Source organism: Anomalospiza imberbis, chromosome 9 (genome assembly GCF_031753505.1).
Source record: "Anomalospiza imberbis isolate Cuckoo-Finch-1a 21T00152 chromosome 9, ASM3175350v1, whole genome shotgun sequence".
Lineage (NCBI taxonomy): Eukaryota > Metazoa > Chordata > Aves > Passeriformes > Viduidae > Anomalospiza > Anomalospiza imberbis.
In genome coordinates, this window is record NC_089689.1 from 30,753,427 (window position 1) to 30,778,425 (window position 24,999).

Here is a 24,999-nt window from a genome sequence, read left to right on the forward strand (position 1 = left end):
CTCCAGCCCCACCAGAGCTCTCCCAGCCGCACCAGAGCTCTCCCAGCCCCACCAGAGCTCCTCCAGCCCCACCAGAGCTCCTCCAGCCCCACCAGAGCTCCTCCAGCACAACCAGAGCTCCTCCAGCCCCACCAGAGCTCTCCCAGTCCAACCAGAGCTCTCCCAGCCCCACCAGAGCTCTCCCAGTTCAACCAGAGCTCTCCCAGCACAACCAGAGCTCCTCCAGCCCCACCAGAGCTCTCCCAGCCCCACCAGAGCTCCTCCAGCCCCACCAGAGCTCCTCCAGCCCCACCAGAACTCTCCCAGCCCCACCAGAGCTCCTCCAGCCCCACCAGAGCTCCTCCAGTCCCCTCCCCTGTGCTGCCCGGCTCAGGTGCCCCACTCCTGCCCCAGGTTCCCGTCTCCCGGGGCACTCTGCAGAAGGCACCGGGGGCTGCTGGTGCCCGGAGCTGCCCGGCGCCCCCGTGCCTACCTGCTCCTGGTAGGCGTCGGTGCTGCGCTGGCCCTTGGTCTGGATGAGGCACCGCTGGGGCTGGGGGGCCCGGGAGCCCTGCGAGGACGGGATCTGGATGGGCAGAGGGGGCTGGTACTGCTGGATGGTCACCTTGTTCATGCTGCCCTCGTACTGCTGCTCCCGGCTCCGGTGCTGCAGGCTCTGCGAGCCCATCAGCGTCTGGATGTGGCTACCTGCCTGTGGGCAAGCATGGCGTTAGAGCAGCCGGCCCCGCGGCTCCCAGAGCCCCGCGGCTCCCAGAGCCCGCACACCGCCCGGCCCCAGCGCTGAACCTTGCCCCGGGCAGGCACCTCCTTCCCTCACATCCCATTTCCCTGAGGAGCTGAGCCCCTGCACTCCAGCAAAGGGGAAAAGCCACTGGAATGTTGCTAAAATATAAAAATATTATCAAATATATTAACTGGAAAGACTGGCGGCATTTTCCCACGCGGCAGCGATACCAGAACATTCCCTGTGGTTCTCAGATTTTTGCATGGATTTTAATGTTCTATTTTCAAGGAGGGAAAAAGCCTTTAGATTTGTGAAAGAGAAGTTCACCCTGGCCAAGTTTTTCACATAAACACTTGGATAAACATCCCCTGCTGGCCTCTGGAGCTGGGAAATGCAGGGCTCGGACATTGCTCAGCCCGATTTCTTGCAGATCAGGGGACAAACAACTCGGCTGTCAGGGCCAGCTCCATCCCACACCATCAGCTTCCCTCCTCCTCCTCCTCCTCCCACTCCCGTGCCTGGAGGCATCCTGGGAGCGGTGGCTTTTGTTTCCATCCCCCAGCAATCCTCCTGCACTCAGGGATCCCTGGCTGCATCTCCCTGTGAAGCCAAGGATAAAAGCTTGGAGCAGCAGGAGCTCCTTGGGATCCTCCCACACCGCAGGGGCCAGTGTGCACATCGTGGTGTCGCTCACTGCTGCGGCTCCAGGGCTGGGCAGGATGGATCTCCTGACATGATCCCTGTCATTATCCTGGCTCATCCCTGCAGCTCCTCCTCCAGCACGGTTCGTGAGGATTCTCCATTCTCCAGCTTTACTGCCACAGCAGCTCCTGAACCCACCAGCAGAGCTGGGGCTGGGAGGGGCAGCCACTGGAGTTCAATATCCAGCAGCACAGAAGCACCAGGAAGAGACCCTTTTCCTGGGAGTTTATCAGCAAAAGGGCTGTGCCTGTGCAGGGCTGGGCTGGAGCCACCCCACCACTCGTGCTGTTTATGGACTGAACATCTCTGGGGTGAAACCTCGGGATGACACCCTGCAGGAGCAGCCCTGCCCAGCCCTCCGTGCCCACTGCCCACAGCAGAGCCAGAGCACACAAAGGGCTGATGCCTCAGGTTTGGCTTTTATATTTTCACATTCTGAGCTGCTTTAGTGTGTGGCTCTGGGCTGCACATCAGGGGATGGTGAGCTCTCTGCACAGAGCAGGGAGACAAAACAATTCCTGCTCCAGCTGGGCACCGAGGACAAAGGATCCAAACCTCAGGCCCAGGAGCACAAACAACGTGGGCTGGAGAGAGAAAAACAAGCAGGATGGGACTGCACGGGCTAAAGCTGGAATGGGACAGTGAACTGCAATGTGCCCATGGAGCAGAGCTGATCCCAGGGAGAGCCCCCGGGAGCGCTCGTGCATTTTGGGACCATTTGGGTTCCTCTTGGGTGCAGCCCTGGCTGGGCTCTGGTGCTGCCCAGGGTGGATCCATGGAGGAGATCCTTTTGATCAGTCCCTGCTTTATTCTGTGACTCTGCCCAGCCTCTGCTCCGGGGCAGCCTCACAAGGCATCAGGGCCACCATGACAACACTGCCCTCAACTCACAGCAGCTGCTGCTCTAAGCCTTGGGACGCCCCGAGTGCTGCCCAGAGCTGTCCTGCTGTCCCCAGGGCGGGCTGGTGGCACCCCTTACCTTCTTGGTGACGGTGTCGGGGGGCACGTCCCGCCGGCCCAGCGGGTACGGGGTCCAGGGGCTGCCCACGGCCACCTCGTCCTGCCCGTTGTCCAGGAGGCTGCTCTGCTGCGACGGGGTCTGTTCACAAAGGCAGGGCAGCCTTTAGTCACCAGCACAAGCCCTCCACACCCAGTGGAGTGACAACCCTCCACAACAACCCAGCAATGCACTACTGCCCGGTGCTCCACCAGCACGGCATCACTGGGGGGGCTGTCTGCAAGCAGGAGGGCTTGAGAGGTTCAGGACAGAAACAATGAGAATAATGAATGGTGAGAGAGAAGAGAAAATTCATTGAACGGGACTCGTTACTTTCAGAGAAACAGATTTTGGCAAAATTCCAATATTTATACAGCCTGGCATTAATTCTGGAGTTAGGACTTTCTCACTGCTCATTCCAGCAGCAGGAATCCTTCCTTTTTTAGGAAGGCTTTGCCACCAAGGAAAAGGAGCTGTTTGTGTTTTCTGCAGCAAACATCCCCTGCTGGCAGTGCCGAGGCTGTGCTGGCTCCGTGTGCAGCTCCCAGAACCTCCTGGCTTGTGCCAGGGACATTTTTGGTACAATATTAACCTGGAATTCAATGTTTGCCTCATCATGAATGGCCACAACACAAAGGGAAAGTTTCCTCAATGCTTATAAATTCCCTTTTCTCTCCTGTTCCTGTTTCTTCCTTGTCACTTTCCCCTCTGGTTGTTTCATCCCTGTTTTCAGGACTTTGGAGGGGGTTTGGACTTTTCCTGCCTCACTCTGAGTTTCCATTGTCTGTCCCTCTATTTCTTGATCATCACTGGGAGTTTTCCTAACACCTTTTGGGTGTCAGACTTCCCAAAATTCCAGCATTTTCCCACCACTGACAGCACCTGGCACAGTCCAGTGCATATTGATTAAAGGGAATCTGCAAAGGAACAAAATAATATTCTTCCCCTCTGCCGTTCCAGGCATTTGTTCTCCAGCTTCGAGTAAAAACAAAAAATCAGGATACACTTCTCTAGATGGATGAAGAATTAATCAAATTTGCTTTGAAATTTCAAAATTTTTCCATTGAAAACTGTTTTTAAACAGAAGCTGAAAAGTAAATAGAAGGAAATTATAATTTAAATCACATCTCTGAGATGAGGTGAAAAAAGTCCAACCCTGATTACTTAAAATGAAAGGAAACTTCCATTATAATTCTTTCATCATTCAAGAGATCTTCCAGAAAAATCATGGAATTTGTGATTTTCCTTCTATGAAAAACCACTAGAAAAAACATTTTCCCTATTTAAAGCCCAGGATCTCCTTGCAGAGCTTTCTTTACCCCCATTAAAATGGAAAAATGAGCAATTCCCTCCAGAGCTGTCCTGGGAATCCACTCACATCCCGAGGGATCAATTTATGGACCCCTCTGGGTGGCCTCCCCAGGCTCACTGCTCCCCTCACTGCTGTTGCCAAGGAAGGTGGGAATTCCCATTTTGGGAATGGGCTGCACCAAACCATGAACTTTTAAAAGTTTTCACTGGCAGCCAGAAGTGGAAAGGATCCCTCTGGAGGGGGCTGGGCCTGACCTGCAGAGGGGAGTTTGCACTCCAGAGGGAAAAGGGGAAATGCAGAGAGTGCTCTCAGCCTCCTCCAGAAACAGGGAAATCCTGGGATTTTATTTGCTGCGGCAAAAGGAATTTGTCCCCAAAATTTTGGCTGTTTTCTGAGCTGCGACAGGCTGCAAGCCAGCTCCACTTCCATGAAATCTGGGGAAAAGAGGAAAAGCAGCACTTCCCACATTTTCTGCAGGGAGCAGATTGATGTAATGAACATTTTCAAGGCAATTCATTGTTAAAGTTGATTTCCTGACATCCAGAGCTCACTCATTACTCTCTTGAATCCAGGCCACGGGAAGGAGGGAGCAGAAGAGGCAAGGATTACACTGCTGTGGCCTGGATTCTTTAGGAAATGCAAATTCTGTGGAAGGTGTGAAGCAATAAAATTAAACAACACTAAATATACACGGCATTTTTCCAACAGTCATTTCCCCCTGCAGTGGTCTTTCCCAACAATAATTTTCCCAAAGAGTACAGCGAGAGAACAACCCCTCAATGCAGTTCAGCATCACAGTTTCTATGGATATGGATCAATGGAATGCTGGTGAGATAGAAAAGCAGAGTAATCCACATCAGACCACACCCCAAAACAGATCACAGAGCAGATTCCTGGATTTCCTCAGACATCCATCATTAATATCCGCATTCACCTACAGCCTCAAAGCCTGGCAGTGCCACAAACCACCTCATTCCTAACGTGTGGAGGGAACCAGCGCCACTCTTTGGGGCTGATGCCCAGTGGATTTTTGCAGGGACTCGTGACAGGTACCTGAGCAGACAGACAAGTTCTTGGGAAGCAAAGACAACACCGGGACGTCCCTGCCCAGCACACACATCCAGGTGGGATCCCCTCGGAGCCTCCCGCCCCACCGCAGAGCAGCACAGACCCAGAGCAGCACGGGAGCCTGGGGGGACGTGGCATGGAGGTGACAGGGGATGGAGGGCTGGGGACACTGGGGAAGGCCTGGCACTGCTCCCTGTGTGCTGCCATCCTGCCCTGGGTTGCCCGGAATTCCGGCTGGAGCACGCGGGGGGTGGGCAAGCGCAGCAGGGCCGGCTCTGGGCCAGCTCCTGCTGCTGCTGCTGCTGCATCATCCTGCTCTCCTCAAGTCCTTGGATCTGAGCTCTGAACCCTTGGAAGCCTCCTTTGGGAACTGTTCCACAGGGGCCGCCTGGCAATTCCCAGCACAGATGGAACACTGGGATCCGGGCTCTGCTGCCCTTTCATCGCTCACAGAGCCGCTGCTGCTGATTTGTCCCCTCAGCTCCTGCGCCAGGGCAGGGAGAGGCTGAGCCGTGCCCATCCCTCAGGATGCAGGGAAAGGTCTCAGCATTCCTCCCTGGCACTGAGAATCCTGCAGGAACGGCCCTCTCTGCCTTGTCCTGTGTGCCTCTCCCTTCAGATATTCCTTGAGAACACACAGTTTTGCATGTCTTTGCTAGTCAACAATATATTGATAATAAATATAAGATACATAGAAAATGAATGAGGAAAATATTCCCTTTTTTAGGTGTTTCTCAAAGTTTAAAATGGGTTTGGGTGTGGTAACGTGTTCAAAACCCATCAGATATTACAGCACACCCAATTAATGCTCAGATATTAAAACCCCTGTCTCTTGGAGCCTGTTTAACATTCCCACACCCATTTTTCTAGGATCAAACAGTCCCAGTCCCACATTCCCCACTGAGCAAATGACAGCGCTGGCCTGTGTGAGGAGAGCAGGAGAGCAGGAATGACAGCCAGGGAGCTCCAAAATCCAAAAAGCAAGGCCACCAAGGGGCAGAGCTGCGTCCCTGCCAGCCTTGCTTTGTGGACTGGGCATCCTAAAAGCACGAGGAAGAGGCAGAAGCTAAACCAGGAGGAAGCAAGGATCATTAATGAACCAGGAATGCCGGGAATGCTGGCTAGCCCATACTTACTTTCGGTAGAGGTAGCTCTTGAAGCATTTGGTTTTCAAATTTAGATTTAGGCTGCAAGTTTAAAGTCATGCTTCGGCCGGCATGCATGGCTGAAACCCCTCCAGAGTGCAGCATGCCAAGGCTAACTGTGTGGTGTTTGTAAGCAGCGCTCTGAGTAGAGGAAACAACCACGGGACACATATGAACACACATGCTCAGAATTAAGTCTCACACATACATGGTTAAGTTCACAGAGTTTTAGTTTAAGCCAACAAACAGTACCGAGTACCGATAGCTCCTCCAGGCATGCACTGGTCACACAAAGCGAGTACATTGCTCCTCGTACAGAAAATGGGCACCAGAGAGGACTTCCACGCTGACAGCACAAGGGGGGTGGTGGCATCTGGAGTTCACCTGGTACAAGTCTTGCTTTTGCAAAAAAACGGCCAAATTCGGGGTGGGCTGTGCAGCCAGGGCCGTGCCCGGCGTGGAGGAGCAGCCCCTGGGGAAGCCCTGCTCCATGAACGCCTGGCTGCCCACGTGGGACGAGCTGGGCAGGGCAGGGACACGGGTGCTGTGCCCACCCCAGGGACAGGGGCTGCTCCCCTGTGCTCCAGCAGGCAGCCCAGCCCAGCCCAGCCCAGCCCAGCCCAGCCCAGCCCAGCTCCTTGGAGCTCTGCACCCAGCAGGAACCACCTCGCAGGGGTTAGGGACAGCCACCAGCGTCAGCTTTGCAGGGTTAAAGCACCCTTCATACATGTTGTAAACCAAGTGTAAAGATGTTCCTTAAGCCAACGACACCTGGCAAGGGTTTATTTGCACCAGGAAGGGCCCTGCTCAGGGTCCACTGGTTTCCCTGGGTAGGAGGCAGTTTCCACTGGGTTTACACAGCACAAGGAAAAGCACTGAGGGAGGAAAACGCTTCAGCCTTGGAGCCCCTTTTTGAAGTTTCCCCATTTGATCCTTAAGGATAATTTAATGTCATCACATCCCAGCAACTGGAAGGTAAGGAGAATATTAACACCAAACTTAGGAGGCTCTAGCATAAAGCAGTATATGGACACATTTGGCAATGACTCCTTAATGCATTTCACCACAGGAATTTGTCACAACCACTTCAGATCACGGAGTAAATCGGATTCATGGATTAGGTCATTAAACAGGTAATGACTGAATCATGCACTAAAGTACCCTTTGGATAGAAGGCAAATCAGCATAACTTCCTACAGCTAAAAGGAGTTACGATCACATTCCCATTAGAACCGTGGCAGTGGATACCCAGGGATATTTCTGTTGTAGACACTTTTAAGCCCCCTGCACTAACAGTGACACCAGAGCTAAAATACATTTTATTACTTATTCTCTTTATCCTTTATTCCCTTTTACTGCCAAGACGTGCCCAGCACCTCTCCAAGCTCTCGGTCGTTACTGACCTGGTGGCTCCAGCAGCGCTTCCGTGGGCAGGGGAGAACCTCAGGGTTCTTCCTAATTTTGGGCAGAGCTGCAGGAGTCACCACCCCCGTGACGGGCACTGGGGCAGAGCCTCTGGATTTACCCAGGTTTCAGAATCACCACCCCACTGACTGCCCCAAGGAACGTCACCAGCGTGAAGCCTCTGGATTTACCCAGGACCCAGAGCCACCACCCTGGTGACTGTCCCAAGGGACATCATCAGTGAGGAGCCTCTGGATTTTCTGGGATCCCTCACTCCAGCTGAGCACCCCCAGGGCCCTTGGTGGGCCGGTCCCTCTGACACCACGGCAGGAATTTCATCCCTGGGAATTCTGGTGGTCACCACTGCACGTGCAAATCGTTTGACAGAGCGAAACACACAACTAAAGGCATTAATTGCAGAGAAATGCCAAACATACCCTGTCTAACCTTCTAGCTTCTATATGTCTAAGTAGCTGTTGTCTCCAGTCAGCGGGCATTTTAGCACAGCTCTCATTTCCCTTCCCAGGGGGAGGCCTCGGCTTTATATCACTGCTATCGGAAGGCTTGTCGCCATAGTTACCCAAGTTATAGTCTGACGGAATCTTTTCCAGCAGAGCTGCCATGGTGGGCCTCGCTGAGACCGGCCGCGTTTGGGCCGTGCCGTAGCTCTCTGTGCTGTAGCTTCGTGCCGACAGGGGCCTCCTTTGCGTGAGGTTTTTAACTGGGAAGCTCCCAGTCTGGGCTTTCACTTCCTGGTAGGAAGGGTGCTCGTCTTCGTAGCGCCCGTTGCGCTTGAGGAACTGGGCCTCGGGCACGGCCATGCTGCCCTGGCGCTCCGGGGCGCCACGGAACGGGGCCCGGCCGTACCTGTCCGCCGGGGGCAGCTCCTGGGGCTCACCCACCCTGCGGAACACCGACATCTCCGCCGAGCTGGCCAGCGAATCCGCCCTGCGCAGGAAGCCGGGGCGCGCGGCCGGGCCGGGGAACGGGGCGGCCGCCGGCTCCTCGCCGACTGAGGGCTGTGAGAAGGAGAACATGGGCTCCACGGGCGCGTAGCCGCGGTAGCCCCGCGGGCTCACCAGCTCCTGGGGCAGGCTCTTGGCCGGCTGGGGCAGGTACTCGGCGTTGAGCTGGAAGGGCGGCAGGAGCCGCTTGTCGGCCGGGAGCTCCACGGCGCCCTGGGGGTTGAAGCTTTGGTCGAACTGATAAACCTTCTTGGTGACCGACGCCTTGTGCTGCGGCTGCACCTTGACGCTGCCGTAGGTCAGCAGCTCGTCGTCCAGCATGGGCACGGACTGGCTGCGGGACATGCTCAGCACGCCGTGCTCCGGGCCCAGCAGCTTGTCCACCCTCTCGTGGGGGCCCACGGTGTCATTCCCGGATGCATAGTTTTCCAGGGGGATGTTGTACACCTTGTACGCACCGATGTCGATCTCGTCGATGCTCTGCGACTTCTTAAACTTGTTCGTTTTTAAATCCCGCATCATCGGGGAGAGCCGCTCCGTGCTCTTGCTGATGGAGATGACATTTTTGGAAGGGTCTGGGCGACAGTGCATGTGGGAAAAGACGTTTGTGAGGCTCCTATTAGCGCTGGCATCGTGATATTCCCACGGAATTCCTGGAGTGAAAGTGCTCGTCATTTCGGGGGACTCCTTGACGTGATCTTTCCGCTCGGGCAAAGGGCTGGTGTTGGGGGTGCTTTCCAGTTTGGAAGGAAAAGCTGTCCTGTCTTCAAAAGGACTGGGGGTTCTGGTCCAATTTTGCCAAGGATTGGGAGGAGGCACTTCAGAGTCGTGTGTGTTTCTGAGCGCGGGCTGCTCCAGCTCCAGGGGGATCCCCACGATCCTGTCCTGCCGGATCAGCGGCCGGCGCCCGTGGGCGGAAGAGCTCCTGGATTTGGTGCTCAGCAGGGGGTTGGTGCCGGCGTTCTCTGCCGTGCTCTCCTCGGCCACGAATCCCGTGTTGTCGTAGTGGGAGCTGTCGTTCCAGCTGTCGGCGAAGGCGTCGCTCAGCGGGCGCCGCTCCGGGCGCACCGGGACGTTCCCGGCCGGAGCCGCTTCCCGCTGGCTCAGCAATGGCTTGGTCTCCAGGGGCTGTGGGAACGACTGGGCCAGCCTGCAAAGACAAGAGAGGGGAACAAGATAAAATGTCCTCTGTCCCAGCACGCCAGCACTCATCATCCTTGGAAAGCAACTCAGCTTTCTCCCATCTACGCTCTGGCTTCGGGATCGCACCGGGAGACTTCGGGGATTCTTAGCATGGAATATTCCCAGCTGGAAGGGCCACACAAGGGTCACTGAGTCCAGGAATCAAACCTGCCCCCTCAGTGTTTTTAGCACCAACTGAGCTACTCTCAAGCTGTTGGGAACTCCATGGATGTCGTGCCACTGGCACGGGAATGGTGGCAGCAGGTTTCTGCCCCGGAGCACAGACTCTGCCAGGACACGCATGGAGAAGCTAAGAAGTCACTCAAAGGCCTGGCTGGCTCCATGCTGTGTTCCCAGAAATCCCGCTGAACAGATCTTCCTGCTGGAAAAATAATGGATGAGTGCAGCAGAAGGTTTCCCCCACTTTTTAACCAGAGACACTAGAGGCAGATTTTGCTTGTTCCCATCCAGCTCTTTAACAGGGCAGAGCTGTGGAGGGAACAATGGGAGGGGATTTAGGGCAGGCACAGACAGGACAGGCTGGTCCTGGAATGTTTCCAGTGCAGGTTATGGCTTTCCAAGAACCTTTTTGGAGGTCCAGGGCAGAGGGAGCTGGGACAGCAATAATGGGACACCAACAGCTGCAGATCCACCTGCAGGAGCTTTAATGCCTGGAGATGGCACAGAGCTGAACCACCAGCTGTGGGATTATGGAATATGGAGGGCGGCCATCTCTGCACAGCCAACATGGGACAAAAACGTGGATTTTTAAACCCAAACCCCCTAACAGGGTCACTCTGAGGGCCCAGAGAGGACAAAAGGGAAGCAGAAGCTGTGTCAGGAAAGATGTCACACCTGTTCCCCCACAAAGAGTTATTCACTGCTTCTTTAGCCGTGGTCTGCAGGGAGCCCATTTTTACGTGCGCGTTGGAGGACCCTGAGGAAGCCTGGGAAGGGGAATAGTCTGAGTAAGTGCCTGAGGAAACGCTGTTATTCAGACAATGGATCTTATCTGCTTCAGACTCATCTGTCGACTCTGAAACAAAACACAGCAAACGCTTTCAGGGGGCAGCACTTGGGAACGAAGCACCAGAAAAACACATTTTTAAATTAAATCTATTACTGTATTGTATTGGGTTGTACTGATACGTGCACAAATGTCCACGGGCTATGGTTTACAAGCAGAGGGGGAACATCCCCATCACAAGGTTTCATCTCAAAGGCTGCAAATCCATCAGTACCTTTCTTGTCTTTACCCAGCAGGACGAGTTTTGGGGGGTAGAGCGGCGTCTCGGGCATGGAAGGACGGAGCTCCCCTATCCTCATCTCGCTGCCAGGATGTCCAAAGGCATCCTGAGGGACACAACAAGGCAGAGTCAGCACAGGGAACAGCAACACTTCAAACTGCAGCTCACAAACAGCTCACAGCCTTCTCGTGATCATTCAAACACCCCAAACCCACCACACGGGCAGTGCAGGAAGTTCTAATTTGTCAGCAGAAAGTTCTAATTAATCCTACACAAATCCTCCTCAAAATTAGGGTGACGTGCTCGTTATGGAAATGTGGACAAACCAGATGGAACTTGCAAGATACATCAAGGCCGTGTAAACATTTTTGAGGAAGTCAAGGTCACCAGAAATGCTGCCAGCAGAAAGAAACAAACACAAATTGAGTGTAAACAATTGGTATTTCAGGAGGGAGGATTCCTCGCTCAGTTATTTCTGGTGAGTCCTTCCAGAGATTCAGCTGTCCCTGGAGCTGTACTTAATTAAAATGGCTTTGCCTCTGAGGAGTTTGTGGCTAAATTAAAATTATTTGGATTTAATAAACTTCTGCCTGAGGGTTCAGCACACCTGACCTTCACACAGTCCGTGCAACAGGACATGTGCTGAAAATAACCCCAGTTAAACCTGGGGAGGAAAGTGGGACTCATTCTTAGAAAGAGACATTTTAAATTAGGACAGTTAGGCCCCTAGGGTGGCCAGGAGGGAATGAAGGCACCAAGGGAATTTTGGGGCTTTTTTCATCCCTGCAGAAAGCTCAGAGATGAGGAGGATGAGTGTCAGGGGAGACAGGGATGGGTGACAGAGGAGGGTTTCTGTACCCTGACGGGTTGTAAAGGTTCTCCAGTGAGTTTGGAGAGGGAAGGCAAGAGGGAGAGATGTAATAATTAGAGAAACAATTTAAACTGGAGTACCCAAACCAAATCTGCATTGCTAGAGTGTTTAATGCTACAAGGTATAAAAAATTTTCTTGCTTTCACTTACAAGGAGGAAACTTCAAGGGGTTTACTGCCATTAAGTACTTTTTGTAGTGACAGAGATTTGTAGGAGCATTTGCCATGTGATTTATCCTCGGAGAATTTAATTCTGTTTACACCAGAGCTATTTCAAACCCTCTGTATCTGATGTTCTACTGGAGGCAGGGCCTTCCCAGAAGAGCCATCCTCAGTTTAACCAACGCCCTCGGGGCTAATTTGGCCACAAAAATGCCCTGCAATGTTACAAGCTGGGGACAGTGTGGCTGGACAGCGCCCAGGCGGAAAGGGACCTGGGGGTGTTGGTTGACAGCTGGTTGAATGTGAGCCAGCAGTGTGCCTTGGTGGCCAGTGGCTCCTGGCCTGGATCAGGAATGGTGTGGCCAGCAGGAGCAGGGAGGTCATTCTGCCCTGTACTCGGCGCTGGTGAGGGCACACCTCGAGTGCTGTGTCCAGCTCTGGCCCCTCAGTTTGGGAAGGACGCTGAGACACCTGAGCGTGTCCAGAGGAGGCAATGAGGCTGGAGAGGGGCTGGGAACACAAACCCTGTGAGGAACGTTTGGAGGAACTGGGGGTGTTTATCCTGGAGAAGAGGAGGCTCAGAGGTGACCTCATGGCTCTCCACAACTCCCTCAAGGGAGGCTGTGGACAGGTGGGGTCGGTCTCTTCCCCCGGGCAGCACTGACAGAACAAGAGGACACAGCCTCCAGCTACGTCAGGGAAGGTACAGGTTGGATATTAGGAAGAAATGTTTCACTGAAAGAATAATAAAGTACTGGAATTGTCTTCCCAGGGAGGTGGTGGAGTCACCATCTCTGGATGGGTTTAGAAAAAGACTGGACATGGCACTTGGTGCTGTAGTCTAGTTGAGGTGTTAGGGCATGGGTTGGACTTGATGATCTTAGAGGTCTCTTCCAACCTCATCATTCTGTGATTCTGTGATTCTTCAGGCAGTTCCATGGTGATTCCCACGTGGAGTGACCCAGCCCAGCCTTCCCTTCCCCATGCAGAGGACTTCCCTGGTGCTCCCCAGGTGCCCAGTGACTCCCACAGCCCTTTCCCAGTGCAGTGGGACAAACTGGTGGGAGCCCAGTGCTGGGTGCAGAGCAGTGCAGAGGGTGAAGTTCTCCACCTGAGCAGCCCAGGTGTGCCTGTACCTCTGAGCTTTGGGCTCGGTCCTCCCTGCCCGGGGCCTCCAGAGGTGATTTCGGGCTGTGCTCAGGGTCAGCCTGGGGGCTCTTGGGGGGTTCTTTGGTTTCTTTAGCTTGGACCTGGAATCCCAATATTGTGCCATGAAGCTTGCAGGAGTTTGAAGCTTAAACTGCTTCCCCCCCACCTTGCTGGAAGAGAGGAAGACCCAGCAGTTTGATTTTTGACAAGATGGTGAACTTCAGGTGCATGAAGTTCCCTATTTCATTGTGTTTTCCTTTTCTTTTCAAACCCCAGCCCAGCTATCCAACAAAAACCAATGCACTTTTGAAAGAACCACTCTGGCATTTGTGAATCTGCCATGAATATGTGAAATACGCTGTAAAAACCCCAAATCATATTCCATTTAGTTCCACTTTCTTTAAGAGGACCTTTTTCTTACAAGCTGAAGAACCAAAAGGTCACTAATAGGAAGAAAATTACAAGGAGAAAGGGAAGAGATAAATGCAATTGTGTTGAGTGGGTGCCTGGAGATTATTCCTCAGGATTATTCTCAGGATTAACTGGGGAAGGATGCAGGAAGAGGGCAGAGAACTGTGGTGAGGAGAAAATACCTGGTACAAACCATTAAAACAACTGGCAAGAGAAATATCACCAAATATTCGGGCTGAGAACACAAGAACATTAAATTATAATCCGGAGGGACAGAATGTTTGGAATGACCAGACTCCTGGAATCTGCCTGGAGCAGCCCAGGGCTCTGGGAAGGGATGAGGCAGAGGAAATGTGGGATATTCTCAATGCAAACCCATCAAGAGCAGGAACTATAAAGACCTGACTTGCTGATCTTGATAGTCCTCATTTTTTCTCATGGAAAGGCAGCACAACTCCCTGAATAATCCCAGACTCCTCTTTGGCCAAAACTCACATCTTCCAGAAAGAATTAGTATGATGAAGAGGTTTGTTTTAATTGATGATTAATCAAGATATTGTTTGCTTATTGTGAATGGAGGTGAAGGATGGTACAGTGGATTTGACATGCAGCTCCTCATTCCAGATGCTCCCTTTCATTATTTAGAAACAGTTTCTGAAGAGACACATGCAAATTAATTGCAGGAAAAGGCAAAAGAGATCAGAAACCAGCTTATCTGAGGATGAAAAGTGAGCACTGCACCTGAAATTCAATTACCTGGGATCAGAAACTGCCTTCAGCCTTTAGCTACATCACAACACACCTGCAATTTCAAAGTGCACTTTAACTCGAGGCTTGAGTTTGTCTGCTAATTATCTGCAAAGCAAATGGAGCTTAATTATGTTTTATTTAATGGGTTACAACTGAAATCAGGCCAATATTGTTCACAAATCCATTCACACTCTGCCTCCACTTCCCGTGTGTTTTATCCTGGTGCAGGAAGCCAAGGAAAGGGAAATGGATCTGCACCACCCTGATTAGAGCTCAAAACCCCTCCTAATGTCTGGGAAGGACAAGATCATCCCTTTTCTTCTCTTCAGCTGCTGGAATAGTTGTGGTACCACTCTTGACTCCCTTCCAGGGAAATGAAAATCTGGAAAAGTTCCCCCATCTCCACCACGACAACACAGGAGATGAAATCTCATCTCTGCTGGCACTTGGGAACAGGGGGAGCTCCCAGCTCTGCGGTGGCAGAGAATGAGGGAGGGAACTGCGCTCCCATTATTTAGAGGCACTTCAGGAGTCACCCCAGGCTCTGGCTGCAGCAGCTCAGCTCTCCTGCAGAGTTCTGTGAGGTTCCTGCATCCACACCCCCCAGGGATGTCTCCCCAGCAGCATCCCATGTTTGTGGTGTCACTGCCATCTCCTCCTCCCTTCAGATGCATTCCCTGGCTCTGCCAGCTCCCAGGAGTCTGCTGGGGCTCAGCTCACTGGGATGGCCATGTTTTCATTGACAAAATGAACATTATTTTAACAAATATTAACAAACCACTGATTTCTGGAGGCCACACCGCCAGCCACAGCCACGAGACCAAACACCTAAAACCTCTGCCAGGCCACATCGATCAAACTCCAGATGGAAACATGTAGGGATAGTAAAAACCCACAGAAAGCTGTTGAGAATATTCAAGTTCAAATGATAGCTAATACTGAATAAATTCTATATATTCAGCAACAAGAGCAGAATGTCAAGACTCATGGCCTGAGTCACCAGCTGGTTCAAGGACCAGATTTACACAGTGAGAATTTAATGAGCAAAAGGGAATAATGGTTGAATTGAAGATTTCAGATTTAGATGGAAACATGAGTGATTTAACTGAACAATTTTAGTTGAAATTAAATATTTAACTTCAATATTTTAGTCCTAATTGAAATCGTGCCTAGAGTTGAAGTCTCCCCAAGCCAACTTGAGGAGAAAACTTTGGGGGGTTATTTTTTTAAGGAATGAAAATGTTTGACTGCAAAGAAAACACAGCGCTGAGAGAGCAGCTACAGCTGAATGTGTAATATTTGTGCCAAAGACATGGAAATCAGAGGGAGAACAATTCCTGCCCACAGGAGTGACCACGGACAGGGGATATTTCAAGGATATTCCTGTTTCAAGGACAAGGAGTTTATTACAACGTTCAGATAACAAAGCAGTGAAAAAGAAGGAAAATGTTTCTCCTCATTTCTTTCTTTTCAGCATTAAAGCTTTGCAAAGACTTCCAGGAATGCTGGCATTCCTGCAAGACCTCTCCAAGCTTTTCAGCTCCCATGGGAAGGGATTCCCCTCCTGTGGTGGGGTAGATGAGATCAAGCTCCAGCAGGACTGCAGGATTTAGGAATTCACCTTGTGGGGATTAATCCTGGGGTAGGATTTGTCCCTGTGCTTGGCAAACACTCCAGGAAGAGCTGGATTCTGCAGCTCACAGCATCCAGGGCTGCTCCCTGCACTGGAAGGAGCTCTCCCGATGCCTTCATTAACTCTGGGCAGGGTTAATTGGATGCCTGCTCCTGGCAGCAATCCCAAGGGCAGAACCTCCTGGCACACAGACCCAAGGAGTCTTGAACAGATGAAATGGGATGGAAATGGTGCCTGGGCCCATCCTCCTGTCACATGCCAGCCTCACATCCTTGAAATGGAACAGAGTGCTGGGAGAAATCCACAGCAAAACTCCCATCTGGGGAGAGTTCAACCCAAAAATTCAGCAGCACTGGGAAAAACAGCAATGCAGTCTAAAACTGGACAAAACTCAGCAGCTCAATCTAAACCTGAATGCAACCCAGCAAGTCAACATAAAACTTCACAGGCGGAACAAGGAACTCTCGGGTCTGAGGCTCCCAGTGGATCAAAACATCCTCTGGGTCTTCAAAACCCTGAAAAAGAGCCTGGAATTCTGGAGAGGAGCAAGGGTCCTTCACAGTACCTCCACGGAGATCTCCTTGGGGGTCAGGGGCCACTTGTGCTCGTACTTGTCCTTGCCCGTGGGGTCCGCGTTGGCGGCTGGGGCCGAGTTCTCGGGCCGCACGCCCAGGCTGGGCTTGCTCACCAGGTTCTGCACAGATTTCACCATGTTCTTCAGATCCTCGGGGTATGGCGTGGGGTAACGTTTGAGGTTTATCTCAACCTGAGTAGCCGGGAAACGAGGAGTTGGAGTTAGGAATGGAAGCAGAAGCACAGGAAGGAAACAGAGCGCAAAGGAAAGCCTGGTTGCAGTTCTGGGCTGAGGGCGCTTTCCTCGAGGTTTGGTTGGTCTGTTTGGGGAGTTTGAGGAGTTTAAGGACTCAAATTTGCTCATTCCCTCTTTGTCAGCATCGAATGCAATCCCAGGGCCATAAAATAAGGGATGGAATTGTTCCCTGCAGGCCCATCTCTCCCCCTGGGAGGGTATTGGTAGCTCTGCTGACACATCCCATCACGCCTTCCCAAACAATCCTGCTGTAAATGCAGAATTAATTCAGCCACGCTCCGTGTACTCAATTAATGTGAATTATGGATGGCAGCTGAGAGCAGGATCTGGTCCTCTGGGAGCCACTGGCTCCCGGAGATGGATGATGCTCACACGCAGCCGGGTGTCTGTGGCTCTTTTCTGGCACAGGAGAACAGAGCCAGAGTTCTCCAGGGAGCCCCCAAGGCCTGCCTGAGTTTTACTGAGTGCCAGAACCACAGATCTCCTGGAGAACACCACATCTGAACTTCCCAACTTTCCCAGAGCGTGTCAGGGTGATGAGGGTGGGAAAGTTCAAATTCCTGCTGGTGATAAAGGATCTGGAATTGAGCACACAGCAGCTTTTACCTCGTGGTGTAGGTGAGCTGATTTGAATAGCTCCCTGCCAGAGCTGCCGCATTCAAATTCCCAGCGAGTAGGAAAACCACACTTTTGGATTTAGCTGAAAATGGTCTGTCCATAGGAATATTTCAGAGGCAAAAGCATGATTGATTTGGTAAATAAAACCGTGTCAAGTGCTGGCATCCAGATCCGAACCAGGGGAGAGTAAACATCACGGGGTAGAACAGAAAATGTTAAAATCTGTGAGCGGGATGTCACTTTTAATAAAGAATTCCAACAGAAGAAGACAGATGAAGTCTGGAAAGCAGCACTAAAAGCCCTGCTTCAATTATGGCTGAATGAAACTGCGCTCAGGAGTGGCCTAATGAGGCACTTGGTGTCTCCCAGAGCCCAGGCCATGGCTTGAGGGCAAGGCACAGAGCAAATCCTCAGGAATCAGCCAGGGAGGAGGAACGGGAGGCTGGGATGAGACAGACAACCCCAAACTGGGATTTCAGCAGGAGTTGCACCTCCCTGGGAGTATTAATTTTCATTAACATCAAACTGCCAAACTCCTGCAGCCCTGGTAGGGGACAGCAGTGGGATGCAGATCTTTCCCTCACTGATCCACATTCCCCATCCCAGAGGAAATCTGTGCTCCCTGCCAATCCCCTGCCAGGGCTACATCAAAAGCAGCCTGACCCCAAAGACAGAATTTTCAGAAGCTCAAAATCCTTGATGGAAAAAAGCCATTGGACAATCCCAATTATCAAATCTATTTTAGCATCTGCCTGGCTGAAAGTTCAGTTTGATGAGAGATAAAAAGTGAAAACTTCTTCTGCTGTTATGAAATGCTGCAGTGTTGGTGGTTACTGCCTGTTGAGAATTTATGTTTATTTAAATTTATCCCTTAAAGCTCTGGTGAAACTGCTAAAAATGTTCATGTTGAAACCTCCAGCCATGTCACCCCCAGGGAAAATTCTGATAAAAGTTGTGGAACAACAGAAAACTGTCCCAGATGCTGTTTTCCATGCATGACCCATAAACCTGCAATTCATCAAGGGGAAAATTCCACTCTAATTTATTTATTGTGAGGTGAAGGCTGCTTTTGGCTTCATTTTCTGTTTCACTAAAGCAGAAGAGTCCATTAGCTCTGGGCAGAGGAGCTGGAGAGAAATTCCCAGCTGGGAAAAATATTGGAAAGAAAAATCAAGAATTTCCACCAAGTTTTCAACGGGGTGTTAAAATGCCGTTGACGAGAGAACTGTTAATTAAAGAAGTAAAATCCGACTTAAACCTCCTCAGATGATTTTATCTCTGACCCTGCATTTTACCCTGGGTGTTCTGCCAGAGTTAGAAATCTGCAGGGTTGAAGTGTGGGATAATTCCTTGTTATTATTCAAAAAAGAGAGATTTCCATGCCATGCAAAGGCTGACAGGTTTCAAAATACCCTCCTGACAGTGCAGCTGATTGAGGGATTCATTTCATGGAACTGGGGGAGGAAGCTCATGCTTTGAACTTCATTTTTCACAGGTGATGCCCTTTCCATGAGGCTGCAAAGCCCTTGCTGACTTCTGCTTTGAGAGGAATATGGGATCCCCTATGGGATTCAAATATTCCTGAAAAAGCAGTGGTTGGACAGTAATTCTGTAGGAATATAATAAATATAATATAATAAACATAATATAATAAATAATATAATATAATATAATATAATATAATATAATATAATATAATATAATATAATATAATATAATATAAATATAATATGACGTGATATGATAAAATATGATATAATATAATTAAAATCATATCATATAATATTCTGTAAATTATATATATAATTTCTATATAATTAACATATAATTATAATGAATATATCATTATATATAATATAATTAATCATATTTCAATATAATTTCTATATAATATATAATTATATGATTAATAATATAATTTATTATCTATAATCTGTAAATAAAACGTGGGACAGTAATTCTGTCTCAATTCCCTTGGGACAGAGCAGGAATCTGACATTCAAACACAAACCCAGCTCAATTCAAGACCTGCATATTGAACCCTGCCCACAACAAATGAATCCCAGAATAAATCCAGCAGTACTCACCTTGACTTTCCCTGGATTCTCCTCCTCTTCCTTCTTGTCCTCGAATTCAAAGGCCACAGTCATTCTCTGCTGCCTCTGCTCCTCCCACAGAGTGGGGTTAAAGCTGTCACTGTCTGACTGGAAATCTGCAGGGAGTTGGAAAGGGAGGTGGGGATGATCCGAACGGATTTTCCTTGTTGGTCACCTGGGTGACTGTTTGAAAACTCCAGGGGGAACTGAGAAACCACTCCAGGGTTGTGAATAAAAGTGTGATGAGAGTGGTGGGAAGCACCACCAGGGCTGGGGGCAGCCCTGGAGCAGAGGGGCAGTGTGAAAATGTGAATTTAGTGGAGCTGGCGGGGGAGCAGAGCCTCAATCCAGCCAAGTTTGGGAGCCCTGAGCCCCCACACCATGGACTGCACATCCCCAGCTCCTGTCTGGAGCCAGCAATTCCCGGTGTGTGCACACCCAGAGCTGGGCTCACACTGCTCCTGCAAAGCCTCTCTGAAAACAAAAGGGGTTCAGGAAACATCAGGGTGAAAGTGTCAACCAGAAAATGCCAGTCTGAAAGTGTCAATCAGAAAATGCCAGTCTGAAATTGTGCATCAGAAAATCTGTCAGTCTGAAAATGTGAGTCAGCAAATGTCAGTCTGAAAGTGTAAATCTGAAAGTGTAACTCAGAAAAAGTCAATGTGAAAATGTCAGTCTGAAATTGTGAATCAGAAAATGTCAGTCTGAAATTGTAAAGCAGAGAATGCCAGTCTGAAATTGTGAATCAGAAAATGCCAGCCTGAAAATGTGAATCAGAAAATGTCAGCCTGAAAGTATAAATCTGAAATTTTAAATCAGAAAATGTCAATGCGAAAATGTGAATCAGAAAATGCAGTCTGAAAGTGTGAGTCAGAAATTGTCAGTCTGAAATGGTAAATCAGAGAATGTTAGTCTGAAAGTATAAATTTGAAATTGTAAATCAGAAAATGTCAATGTGAAAACGTGAGTCAGAAAATGTCAGTCTGAAAGTGTCAATCAGAAAATGTCAGTGTGAAATTGTAAATCAGAGAATGTCGGTCTGAAATTGTCAATCAGAAAATCTGTCAGCCTGAAAGCATAAATCAGAAAATGTCAGTCTGAAAATGTAAATCAGAAAATGTCAGCCTGAAAGTATAAATCTGAAAGTGCAAACCAGAAAATGTCAACGTGGAAATGCCATTCTGAAAGTGTAAATCAGAGAATGTCAGTCTGAGAGCCTGGGAATCCCAGGATTCCTCCATGTGGGCCAAACCAGGGATGTCCCCGTGGCCCTGGCGTGCCAGTGGGGCCAGGGCCGAGCCCTCCTGTCCCTGCCCTCCCCGAGAAGGAGCTGCTGGGCTGTACCTTCATCGCTGCGGGGCTGCTGGGGGAACATGTAGTTGGTGAGCACGCGCTGCTTGGTCTCGGGGTGCGCCTCGGTCTGCAGCGGGATCAGAGCCTTGGACTGCGGGGAAAGGGACAACAATAACAATTATTAATAATAATAATAATAATAAACAACAATAGAATGGGAACATGTCCATTCATTCCTGGTGTCGCTGTTGAGGCAGGGACGGGGATAAAATGACTCCAAGTTCAGAAGGCAAAAATGATCCATTTATTCAAAGTACATCGCTCTTTTGTAGAGAACACCGCGAACATTAATTCCATTGGTCTTAGAGTGAAAACATTTCACCTGATTGGTACCCTGGACTTAGGTCAGTGTGGTAGAACAGATCTATACACAATGTGAACAGAAAGAGAGATCATAGATTGTTTACATCCCTCTCAGACTTTTTCCCAGGCTTAGCCTGGCAGAAATCTCTCTCCTTTTCTCTCTGACTGAACTGACTCTATCCATAGCCTGGCAGCTGGGCAGGATCCAGCTTGCCCTGCGCAGGGAGCACCAGGCTGGCTGCAGCTGTGCAGGAGCACAGACTCCCGGGGGGCTGCAGGAGCGTGCAGCCCCCTGTGCCTCCCCTGACTCCTGCGATTCCTGGCATTGCCAGCGGAACGGGACACGGGCAATCCTGCCTGGTGCTCCGAGGGAAAAGGATCAGGGAGCAGACCTGGCACTGCACACTTAAACACCCCTTGGGATGCGTTTCAAGCCAGGCCTAACGAAGAGTTAATGAACGATGAGGAGTAAATTCCTGGTGGCTGGCAGCTCACCGGGAGTAAACCTGGTGCAGGGCACAGCAGAACTCCCAAGGAGCATTCCCTGGGAATTCCTGCTGTGCTTGACTGCAGCTGGGGATGTTTGATCACCCAAAGTCACTCTGGTCCAGGAGCGACTGTCACAGCCCAGAGAGTGGAAATCAATCCTTGCTATGCCACAGGAAAGCCAAAATGCTGGAAAATGTTGTATATTTTAAGGGCTGGGGGTGTTCTGTGCCTGGGCTGCACAGCCAGGCAATGTTATTTTTTAAAATGCAAATCAGAGGGGAAAAAAACCCCAAGATTCCTCATTTTACACATTAAAAATTAATAATGTTTTTCTATTACCCCCCCCCCCATCTTTCAGCTTTCACACTTTTGGCTCGGCTCTAAAACTAAATGTACATTTCAGACTTATTTTAGGGCGCAGCTGCTGCTGGAACCGTTGCATTTCTCAGGGTTCCTGTTGCATAATTCGATTTAAAATAGAATCCCAAAGAATACCTGCTATAAACCAGAGTCCTGGAACAAAGAAAGGCCTCCTCAGATTTCAAAGGCACAGAAATGAGTTCTATCCAAAGCAAGACCCAGAGTCCTTGTGCAGCTTTGACTTGTTTGAACCCCCCCTGACTGCAGTGGAGTTTAAAATGTGCAGGGATGGGAGAATGGGTGGGAAAAGGGAAGAGGAAGCCAAGGAGAGAGGAGCAGATGGAGCAGAGGGTGGGAACAGGATAATAACGAGTTTGGGAACAAACATCTTGGGTTTCTACTTCAAAAATACTCCCGTGCTACTTTTGCCCTTTATTTACTACTTTGTTGAGGAGGCAGAAGCTGATCCTGGTAAAATAAATCCTGCAAAAGTGATTTTTCCATGGTAAAAAATGACACCCAGCAGGATTTATGGCTGGATACGGAAATCTACAGCTGGACTGGGAGCAAACCCTTCCAAAATTCTTCTAAATCTTGTATTGAGTGACAGGGTTCAATGACAGCCCCTTTCCTAAGGAAAATGGGAATACTGAAAGGCATTACCTGGTTGTCAGAAAGCCACAAGGCTGCCAGTTCTTTGAGTTTGGTAAAAGTGAAGGGCAAATTCTTCAGTCTGTAAAGGAGAATATTGGGACAAATTGAATCCTTTATTTCCAAAAAAATTTATTTAAAGATTTGTATGCAGCATGTTTATCACACTGAAATAACTAAAATTTCACTGCGTTTTAAAATCAGTTTTACTAAAATGCAATATTTTATCAATGTGCCTGTTATTGTTATTCCTATTGTTCCTATTTATATTTTTATGTTTATTTTTATTTTTATTATATCTGATTAATATTCCACATCAAGAGTTCTGTTTGGAAAGTAGAACTGCTGACACCACATCCTTTGGTACTGAGGAGAAACTGATATTTTCTTTTGGTTATAGTGTAATAAAATCACACCTATAAGACAGAAAAAAGAAAAGAAATCGTGGTCCCAGGGAGGTTTAGAGGAACCTCAGTGGCACTCACAGAGCTCCCTTTATTGGACACTGGAGATCTGGAACAGAAATATTCCAAGATGATGGAAAATTAATTTTTGTCAGAACATCAGACCAAAGATTAAAATAATATAAATATCCATAGTGAACCTAAATGACAAAATGAAATGGAGCAGGGAAAAAGACAAAATCAGCATTTAAACACGATTTCCTAAAAGGGATCTGGGAGTGGGAATGGGAATGGATGACAGGATATTTGTGGAATCTTCATTGAAGCTTTTGCCATAACTCCTTCTGAACAGGGTGTTTTATAGAACCATGGAATCCAGGATGGTTTGGGTTGGGAGAGACCTCAAATCCCATCATCCCATCCCATCCCATCCCATCACACTGTTCCATGGGCAGGGACACCTTCCACGATCCCAGGCTGCTCTAGCCTGGCCTTGGACACTCCCAGGGATGGAGCAGCCATGGCAAATCTGGGAATTCCATTCCAGGGCGTCCCCACCTCCACATCCAAGAATTCCTTCCCAGTTCCCACCTAACCCTGCTCTTTCCCAACACTTGGCCTGGCCCAGCCATGGACTGAGGCTCTCCCAGCTCCTGGGAGTTGAAGGAGCATTGGAAAAACAAAATCCTAAATGGGACTTGGGAAAAATCAGGAGGAAAAGCCCTTTTGTGCCAGACTCAGACCCTGCATCCCACGGAAGAGATTCCCACGTTTCTGGGCACCTCAGAATGGAACACAAAAGTCAGGACTAGATGGAAAGGTGCCTCTGGGAGGGCACTGGGACGCTCCTGGGAACTCGAGTGGAGAGCTGGGAATCAGAGGGAGAAGAACTGGCCACACCCCTTGGAATGATGTGGGACAAGAACATTCCATGCTGATCTTCCACTTCCATTCCCAACCAATCACAGAACTCTGCATTTTACATTTGCTTTGCCAAGACCCCTGGATACAACTTTTAAACATCAAACAAGGCCTGATTTTAAAGTTTTTGAAAGGAAAAACCTCAAACTCGAGCACAAGGATGGGGAGCACCCAAAATCCTTGCTGGGCTTTGGACATTTCCAGCCAAGCCAAGCCCCAGCCTCTTTTTCTAACACAATTTTTTTTTTTTTTTGCTTTTAAATTGTGCAGTGCAGGAAAAATTCTTCATCTGTAGAAACACACGTGCAAACACCCTGACTAAATCCTAATTCCTGACCAGGAGGAGGAAAGGACAAAGGGAATGGAATTTGTGGGGATGGATGGTGAGGTCTGAGGAGCTTTTCTGACTTGTGCGGGAGGGACCCCAGAAGCACAGACAGAAGGGGGGATTCTGTCAGCTCTTTTAGGACAGAAAAGGGGAATTCACTCAGCTCTTTAAGAATGGGAATGGGGAATTCGCTCAGCTGTTTTAGGAACTGGAAGCAGGGGGGGGTTCTCTCAGCCCTTTTAGGAACAGAAAGTGGGGAATTCTCTTGGCTCCTTTAGGAACAGGAAGGGGGAATTCACTCAGCTCTTTAGGATCAGAAAGGGGGGATTCTTTCAACTCTTTTAGGACAGAAAGAGGGGGTTCTCTCAGTCCTTTTAGGAACAGAAAGAGGGGGTTATCTCAGCTCGTTAGGAACAGAAAGAGGGGGTTCTCTCAGTCCTTTTAGGAACAGAAAGAGGGGGTTATCTCAGCTCTTTAGGAACAGAAAGAGGGGATCCTCTCAGTCCTTTTAGGAACAGAAATAGAGGGTTATCTCAGCTCTTTAGGAACAGGAAGGGGGATTCACTCAGCCCTTTAAGAATAGAAAGAGGGGGATTCTGTCACTCCCTTTAGGAATAGAATGGGGGGATTCTCAGTCCTTTTAGGAGCAGAAAGGGGGGTTTCTCTCAGCCCCTTTAGGAACAGTAAGAGGGGATTTTCTCAGTCCCTTTAGGAACAGAAAGGGGGCTTCTCTCAGCTCTTTAGGAACAGAAAGAGGGGTTTCTCTCAGTCCTTTCAAGAGCAGGAGGTGGGGGCTCTCTCAGCTCTTTAAGAACAATCTGGAACTAAAAGAAAGGTCACTTACCAGTAACCGAGGCTCTGTGGGAAGTGTAGCCCAAATGGACTTTTCTAACAATTCTACCTCTCAATCACAGGGCTCAGACCTG

The 24,999-nt window shown here is 49.6% G+C and overlaps 1 protein-coding gene across 10 annotated transcripts in view; it reads right to left on the reverse strand.

The window, feature by feature from the left end:
* Positions 1–24,999, reverse strand: part of LRRC7 (leucine rich repeat containing 7) — a 107,391-nt gene that overhangs the window by 8,014 nt on the left and 74,378 nt on the right. For 7 of the 10 annotated variants that reach the window (XM_068198985.1, XM_068198986.1, XM_068198981.1 and 4 more), the window contains 10 exons: positions 22,433–22,502; positions 20,609–20,708; positions 19,256–19,380; positions 16,287–16,487; positions 10,741–10,852; positions 10,355–10,535; positions 7,790–9,467; positions 5,940–6,089; positions 2,406–2,525; positions 473–691 (listed from right to left, as the gene is read on the reverse strand). In XM_068198985.1, coding sequence (XP_068055086.1) covers positions 473–691; positions 2,406–2,525; positions 5,940–6,089; positions 7,790–9,467; positions 10,355–10,535; positions 10,741–10,852; positions 16,287–16,487; positions 19,256–19,380; positions 20,609–20,708; positions 22,433–22,502 — 2,956 coding nt within the window. Of the gene's footprint in view, positions 1–472; positions 692–2,405; positions 2,526–5,939; positions 6,090–7,789; positions 9,468–10,354; positions 10,536–10,740; positions 10,853–16,286; positions 16,488–19,255; positions 19,381–20,608; positions 20,709–22,432; positions 22,503–24,999 lie in introns of those variants that run through there. The other 3 variants (XM_068198984.1, XM_068198987.1, XM_068198988.1) reach the window with 3 other exon arrangements.